Here is an 8,852-nt window from a genome sequence, read left to right on the forward strand (position 1 = left end):
GCGTCTAAGTTTGTCTTGCAACCGGAAACAAACCTAAATCCCCGTTTGACATCACCAGGAACGTCTGTGACACGTGAAAATATCCTGGCGTTTTAGGAAGTGCACACGTGTAAAGCTGAGGCCAAAACCGGACGTACCATTTTTGGGCTGTGCGATTTTTGGTGTTCCCCAAATCCTTGCGTTTCTTTTGTTGTTGTTGTTCTGAACGACCATTGCCTGCACTACTTACGTATGTGATGACGTACCGACATGTACTAAGCGTCTTAAGTTAGCGTTGCAACCGGAAACAAACCGAAGTCCCCATTTGACATGACCAGGAACGTCTGTGGCTCGTACTTCATCACGTCACACGCCTTAGGAGTCTGTACTAGCGGCTATGATATAGGCTTAAGGCTCTACTTCTCAAATAGTGGGGCGTGCCCCACTGGTTTCTCAATAGTATTCCAAAACAAAACATTGGAGGTTTAATAGAAAATAACTGAGAACCACTGGCTTATAGGTTAAGGCACAAAAATGGCACAAGAATGATAATCAGGTACCAATTATTCTGGCCATCATTTTTAATCGTACTTAAAGCAAATCTCAGCTGAAAAAAAAAAATTAAATAAAATTAAAATAAAGCAAAGCTCAGCTGCATAATACCCTATCATAAACCGCATACGATTTATCGTGTCAACACCCCACAGCCTCGCTAGAGCAGCAACAAAGACCCTCGGTGTTGACAGCAGCTTAGCTTCATAAGCAGAAGGGCTTTTGCAGGGGCCTCCGCAAGTCTCCGATATCCCGCTTTGTACATTCTCCTGGAGGCCGAGGAGAAACCTCATTTAACAACACCAGTTCCTGATCAGTTCCTGATCATCCATGTTTGTTTACTGTACCAAACAGGTGTCAACAGCCTCATTCATTTACAGTACACGCTGTGTGGCGCCCGAAGGCAACAAAGACCATTCTGAACATACAAAGCCATCGGATTCTCTTCTCCTTTTCGCACGCTCAGACTTGCCCCGCTGCTCTATCGTGGTTCCAAAGATCTGTACTCTAATCAGGAGCTTCAATGACATACTGTGTCAACACTGACGCACAATGGGGGTTAATCTGCCTGTTTATGCTTTCTGCTTCTCTCTTGAAATGCTAATTTCATCACCATCAACAAATACATCACGGAAACGTGAGGTGGAAATGCAGGACTTCTATCCTCACGTGATACCACCGCTGTTTGCCGACACTTTCCCTGACACTAAATCCAACTGTCATTCCTGGGAACGCAAACGTCTGTCAGTCCGTGTTAGCAATGAGCTCCCATTAGGAGAAGGAAGCAGTGCAGCCAGGCCTTCCTTGCCCCCAAATGCACAGAAATCCTGCCATTGTGCCTCTGCCTAGGGGGGCTTTGGGATTTTGGGAGAAAACAATCCAAGGTCCTATATGGTACCGTAGATACAGCATCACATTCCTCAGGAGGTTCAGTAAGGGTCAGTGCTTGTTGCTAATAGTTCCTAATAAAATGGATTAAGTTCAATGCATTTTAAAGGACTGCGATATATGTGTGGCGGTCGACTGAGCTGAAACTGAGAGTTTTTTTTTTAATTTTATCAAGTAATGGCTTTGGCCTTGAATTTGGTACAGCATGGAATCAGTCTGTACCAAACAGGTACATAAAAGATGGAAAACGGCCATCTCTGTTGCTGAAGGGTGTGAATATCTTGTTTAATAGGTCATCATTCATGGATGAAATCAGATGAAATGTACATTTATCCAATCAAAACAATTAATTGAATACCACGATAGTTCATCAATGAGACCATATCTGCTTATAGCCACGCCCATATAAGGAAGTCCGCTCCTCTGTGACATCACACAGGGGCATATTTACCACGCCTTCTAAAACTGAGTGTTTTGAGCCATCAAAAACTTCTTTCAGGGCTCACTTCCAAATGCGCAAACCTCATTATCTGAAACTTTGGCATCGTTCAACACGACAATACAACATTCTAACTCCACCATTTTGTGGAAATAGGCTAAGTAGTTTTTTTTTTTGCGTAATCCTGCTTACTAACCAAACCAAAGAAAATGAAAATGGTAATAATACTATGTATAATAATAATAATAATACAATGAAATCAAGCTGAACAAAGCCGGAAAAGTTTAAAGGTTCTAATGTCTAATATGCGTGAAAGTTCATTAAGTAAGGCTTAGGCTTTGCTTGCGTTACATAAGTTGCTTGGCGGCCATTGGAATAATGAATTATAATAGCATCATAATGCTGGTGGAGCTGCAGAGACTAAGTACATGGAAGTGTGAGGAAAACCTGGGTTTCCGCAACAAGTGTTGCAATGTCGGTAAGAAAAAAAAATAGCACGGACTGAACCATGGAGAATGAAAACTGAAGACATTCCTTTTGTCGAATGCACCATCGTAAGACTTTATAGCGGTCAAGGTCAGAGAGGCGCTGCAATTCGTGTGGCTCGATGGTGTCCGAGTCGGATACAAGCCACCGAGGGGGAGCTGTCATGCACGCCCACCCCAAAAGAGGGAGGTGCAGCTGGCTAGATTAGTCAGGATTAGACTTTATCCCCTGCCACTAGCAAGAGGATGGCGATAACTGCGCTCAAGAGGCCCGCTGCTTTAAACTAAGCTATTCCACTCTAGGTATTATTTGACACTCTCCATCGGAGTGAAGGCGTAAGCAGACGGTCGGAATGGTGCAAACAAGTTAAAAAGGATGCGTGTCACCATTGCTAGGAGACTGACCTACAATCCAGATAATGCAGTTTAATGGTGTGGATTATTCCTACAGTATTGGTAACATATGCTAGTTGGTGGTGGTCTTACGTTTTTGGGTTAAAAATAATTTGGAACACAATATCTGGCTCACATTGTTGCTACAGCCTCCTGAGAGACAGCCATTACCCCACAAAGAAACATGTTTTGGGGTACAAATGTAGTTGCACAGCAAAAACCTGCAGGCTGATAAGATACTTTGCTAGCAGCCGACCTCCATCATCCTCATGCAGACATTAGCTCCCAAAATATAAAAAAAATCGACCACAAACGAATGTCCACTACTGAGGATACAAATGCACATGCTGGCATTCAGGAGGCTACCGCTGGCATTGTGCCCTCCTCCAGTGTGAGCTGCACAAGCTCCCTTGGCAGCCAAAATAGTCCAGCTCCCCGGTGTCCCAGCTCAAAAGTAGGAAACCAGCTCAGCCTGCGTGACCCAATTAGAAACATCCCCTGGAAGGACAGGGTGGGGACATCATCGTCAGTCTCTCTGTCCTAGCTAGCACACATGAAGAGCAACTCCAAATAAAGCAGGTCAAATGCTAATATTTGTAAACTGATGGGCTCTGGATATGCTTTTAGGAAAAAAAAATCTGTTATTTTAATTTTACTCTCACCCCTGCCCTGGTTTTATCCAAGGCTTGCTGGCCGTCACTCAAAAGCTCACAGGCAGGAGGAGCGATCGCATTAATTAATTAATTGACTTAATTAATGCCCCAAATCAGCTGGGATAGGCTCCAGCATACCCCCACGATCCTACTCAGAATCAGCGACATGGAAAATATATGAAGTCATGATACAATGGCACATTTGTAGGTTAAATAAAAGGCAAAAATTATTTTTTTCAGATTAAAATGAACAAAGCATTATTAGAGCCCTGTAGACATGACAAAACACGACTATAGTCACATTTATACTCTTTTTATTTACAACATATTGCGCAACTGCAGGGTCTTGAGACACATGCCAACTCGCAAACTAGAGAGCTAGCGACCTAAACGGTAGCCTTCAAGTTATTTCCTTTAAAGTTAAATAGCCAAAAACTTACCACTTCCACACGGATAGGGAGGATAACTATTAACAGTTATTTAACCTTTAACATGAACATTAATCAAACGTAATCATTTTCGCGGGGGTGCTGGAGCCTATCCCAGCTGTCTTCAGGCGAGAGGCGGGCCAGCCAATCACAGGGCACATATAGACAAACAACCATTCACACTCACATTCATACCTATGGACAATTTGGAGTCGCTAATTAACCTAGCATGTTTTTGGAATGTTGGAGGAAACTGGAGTAACCGGAGAAAACCCGAAGAACATGCAAACTCCACACAGAGATGGCCGAGGGTGGAATTGAACCCTGGGCTCCTAGCTGTGAGGTCTGCGCGCTAACCACTCGACCGCCATGCATTCCAATAGCAGACAAGATCATAAATGTAATCAAAAGCCCAAAAAACAGATATTCCGCTCATTTTTAACCTTCCAGTTGACTCATCTCAAGCCTACAGAGGTATCAACGAAATGGGAGTTTGATTTCGGCGTCGTGCAAAGCGACCCACTTTACCCGTGAACGAGGGCGATCAATAGAGTAGAGGCAGAGGCTGTGATAGGGGAAGCATGGCAGAAAAAGGATCAAAAGTAATCACCCAACAATCAAGTGAAAGGCATTTATACGTCACCACTCTTTTGCTCCACTGTGGGATGGAACCGGAGTACCCGGATGAAACCCACGCACACACGGGGGGAACATGCAAACTCCACACAGATATGCCCAAAACGGAGAATCCAACCCAGGTATGTTTTGCTTTTTATGCGTATCACACACTCTTTGTCTCTCCCACATCCACTACAATTGCATGCACATATGGCGTGGTCAATTATGCAAATTAGATGATGTCATCTACCCCTCTGTGGGTAAACACATTCCAGCATCAAGGCTAGAATTTGGACCATACTTCCAATACCTTATGGCGCCCCCTCTGTAACTTATTTAGGATTGGTGACAGATTGTCCAATACGACCTTGGTGAAGGAGACATCCTCACTTTGTCCCTCTTCCTTTACTTCCAATTAGACGTCCATTTGGGAGGAAAAGTGACAACACATCCATCCATCATCACGTGGAAAAGAACAACAATGCCTTCAAACTGGGAATGACATCATGGAAGGATTGTGGGGTGTTTCCAAAATAACCCGAGGGCCCAAGAAAGGAAAATGTGCGTGATTTAGCTGTCATGAACGACATCCAAGAAGACAGCCATTTTACCTGGGTGAGGTCAGCTGTCACTGTTACCCACTCGGGTGACTCGGGGGGGGGGGGGGGGGGGGGTTCTGACAAGATGATGGGAAGCAGCATACTTTGGGTCCTGTCATAACGACCTTTTGTTCTTTCTGGGAGCCTCTTTTACTGAGTGAGAGGCAGCCATTGACGTTGTCACTGGTTATTAAAGGTCATGGTTTTTTTTTTTTAGCAAAATAAATGAACAGATTTACAAAATCAGTGCAATGCAAGAAGTCATGTGACACACAAAGGCCAGTCTGGAAGTTAATGACGTGCTCACTGACAGGACGCTACCTGCAGAAGACGGATAGATGCTTTTCATCACAGTTTTCATCTTAAACATAAACTAAGATTACATGACAAAGATTACGGTAACGATGCCTCACTCTGATTTTTTTTGGAAACAATCAGCTTGAAATGAGGGACGGTTGGATTGTGTGGAATTGAATGACGATTCATGGTGACTGAAGCAAATGAGACAAAATAGAGTGGGGGGGTCAACTATTTGCTGTGTAAAAAAAGCACAACATGACATCATGGGAAGTTAAGCTACATCCATACTTCCTCATATCGTGCGGCCCTATAAAAGGTTAATATTGCACCCCTTGTTTTTATAACGTCAGCACCTAAATCCACTCCACAATGCACAAAAAGATACCGTGACGAGATCCCGAGACCCATTGTTGTACCATCCATCCACAAGCATCACCTCAGGTTGCAGCGTGATAATGCACGGCCCCTCCCAGTACTGTAAAACAACACATATTGGAGTGGCCTTTTATTGTGGCCAGCCTATATTGTGCCGTTTAATCTGGATCTTCCTGTGAGGTGAATGAATTATGAAGTATGGATATTTATTTACACAAATTAATAGCTTTGTCAACAACTTTGCCAACAAAGTGTTTATACTTTGGTCGTACGACTCAACATTCAAAGCTGTTCCCTTCAACACACCGACTCCCTCCGTTTATTGGGGTTGGGCGATTCTAGGACAAAATATCAACATTTCCCGAGCCGAAGCCTCAGGTCCTGTTGGGATCCGCGACACAGCAGCAGGAGGGGAAAAAGACGCCGCGGATGAGGCTCGGTTGCATCCATTCATTGACTCTGATTCTGATTCTCTCAGGTGGCCGACTGAGCGTTACCAGGTTGTTCTACGATACCGCCGCCCTCGCCCCCCCAGGGGGAAGAACAACAACGCGATTGCGCTATCAGTTACCTATTCATTCAGCTCTGTGCGCTGATCCCAATCTAGGTCAACACAAGCATTTCAACGGACTCCGACGCGGATAAATGAACTTCCAAGTAGTGCAGAAAACCTTCGGGAGGACTTTTATTTGACGTGTTGACATGAAAAACTGTATTATAAACACAGGAAGTAGATAAAGGACTGGATTAAGTTGGTAAATTCTTAAAGATTCAAGTGTTGACAGCCTTTAATGCTAACCGGTTAGTTAGTCAGAGCATATATGCTAACTTTGTTTTAAGATCAGCGGCAAAAATTAAACATGAATGTTAAAAACCAAAAAATAGCCCACTTAAGCTAACCTAATAAGCTAATTCAGTTGCTAAATGCTTTTTGCTAAGGTTATCTTCTGAATGGTAAATATCCACAAGTAATTGATAATTTTGGACATATGGCTCCCTACCGCTCCAGCTAGCTTAATGTTGACATTCTCCCCAAGATTTCTGGTCAACATTTGCAATAAAAGTACATTACATTCAGGTCCAGATAATTTTGAACATATGGCTCCCTACCGCTCCAGCTAGCTTAATGTTGACATTCTCCCCAAGATTTCTGGTCAACATTTTCAATAAAAGTACATTGCATTCAGGTCCAGATAATTTTGGACATATGGCTCCCTACCGCTCCAGCTAGCTTAATGTTGACATTCTCCCCAAGATTTCTGGTCAACATTTGCAATAAAAGTACATTACATTCAGGTCCAGATAATTTTGGACATATGGCTCCCTACCGCTCCAGCTAGCTTAATGTTGACATTCTCCCCAAGATTTCTGGTCAACATTTGCAATAAAAGTACATTGCATTCAGGTCCAGATAATTTTGGACATATGGCTCCCTACCGCTCCAGCTAGCTTAATGTTGACATTCTCCCCAAGATTTCTGGTCAACATTTGCAATAAAAGTACATTACATTCAGGTCCAGATAATTTTGGACATATGGCTCCCTACCGCTCCAGCTAGCTTAATGTTGACATTCTCCCCAAGATTTCTGGTCAACATTTGCAATAAAAGTACATTACATTCAGGTCCAGATAATTTTGGACATATGGCTCTCTACCGCTCCAGCTAGCTTAATGTTGACATTCTCCCCAAGATTTCTGGTCAACATTTGCAATAAAAGTACATTACATTCAGGTCCAGATAATTTTGGACATATGGCTCCCTACCGCTCCAGCTAGCTTAATGTTGACATTCTCCCCAAGATTTCTGGTCAACATTTGCAATAAAAGTACATTACATTCAGGTCCAGAACCTTCAATTTGCCTCACACACTTATTAAACACATTTAAAGTATAATAAATGCTAATATATAGATGGAATAGTTGCCACTCAAGGCAACTGCTGTGTTCAATACCACCGTACAGTACAAAACAATCAGTGTTTGCAGCAACGCAATGACTAGCCGGACCTCAAATCAGGTATTTATCAGCTATGTCAGCCTTTTGTGTCATCTCCCAAAAGCCGCATTCCCCCCCGACGACATCAACAACAACAACAAATAATCAGCCATTCATGCCAGCTTTCATTCCCGGGACAGACGAGCGTCCGCTGGCCGGCTGCAGGATGACAAAGTCAAAAGCAATGAGGGCAGGCGAGTGCTGTCACTGAAATTCTCCCCGGGAACAAAACCATGATTGTTGGGGAGGCAAAAAAAAAAATCCATTCCACATGATGCATTCATTGTTTAGCAGCCAAACACGCACTGCAGGCCCCCGGAGCTCAAACACAGCCTCCTGGCACACTTCAAATATAGACCATAACTAGGTAATAGGCATTTCTGGAGCACTTGGGGGTGACTTACATATACTCTGTTAACATATATACAGTTTATACACAAATGACACTCACAAAGCATCCTGCACTTTGGTGAGTTATGACGAGTGGACCTGTTGCAGTGGACGTCACCTTTCAACAGGTGACGACGTAATGATGCTAAGGTAAGACGGTGCAAAAAATTACATTATATACTACATTAAAAAAAGTACTACATAAGAAGACACCTGCAAAGATCTGCATTACGGTAAATGATGTTATTGAGTCACCTCGATCCATTTCTGAGCCTCCTGGAAAGCGGACGCTGTCGCTGGGTGATGCTGATGAGACTGTCCGATTTCCGCAACCGGGCTCGCCATCCCAAGTGTTTTCGTCTGGTCCTTCGGAAAAAAAGAAAAAAAAAACAACAACAAGCTTAGCCGCTACAGTTGTTATTCCAAAATGACGTGCCAATAGAGCAGTTATGGCGCAGCAGCAACCGGCGAGACAGTCGAGCCACGGTGGCTCCCCTCCGGTGTAGCTCCACTTCTCCGCTTGTCAGTGCACTGCGGAGGAGGGGGGGAGGGAGCTAGCATAAAGCTACCTTCGCGCACATGTACATTTGGCTTCCGGTGTGGACGCTCAAAGTAAGCGTTTTTTAAAATAAAACGTCGCACAGGTGTTTTTTTTTTAAATAGAAAAATGCACCTAAATGTACTTTTGTCATTTTTTGTACAAAAGGGTTTAAAAACATCCGTCTGAGAAGGTACAGAATCGCGTAGTTCTCTCCTAA

General features: G+C 43.5%; 1 protein-coding gene across 3 annotated transcripts in view; it reads right to left on the reverse strand.

Moving 5' to 3' along the window:
• Positions 1–8,648, reverse strand: part of LOC131109289 (LIM and calponin homology domains-containing protein 1) — a 45,780-nt gene extending 37,132 nt beyond the window's left edge. Inside the window, exon 1 of one of the 3 annotated variants that reach the window (XM_078788506.1) lies at positions 8,350–8,648. In XM_078788506.1, coding sequence (XP_078644632.1) covers positions 8,350–8,439 — 90 coding nt within the window. In that variant the 5' untranslated portion in view covers positions 8,440–8,648. The remainder of the gene's footprint in view (positions 1–8,349) is intronic. The other 2 variants (XM_078788505.1, XM_058061147.2) reach the window with 2 other exon arrangements.
• Positions 8,649–8,852: the final 204 nt, after the last annotated feature.

The sequence above is a fragment of the Doryrhamphus excisus genome, linkage group LG23, assembly GCF_037039965.1.
Source record: "Doryrhamphus excisus strain RoL-2023G ecotype Guam linkage group LG23, RoL_Dexc_Guam_v1.1, whole genome shotgun sequence".
NCBI lineage: Eukaryota > Metazoa > Chordata > Actinopteri > Syngnathiformes > Syngnathidae > Doryrhamphus > Doryrhamphus excisus.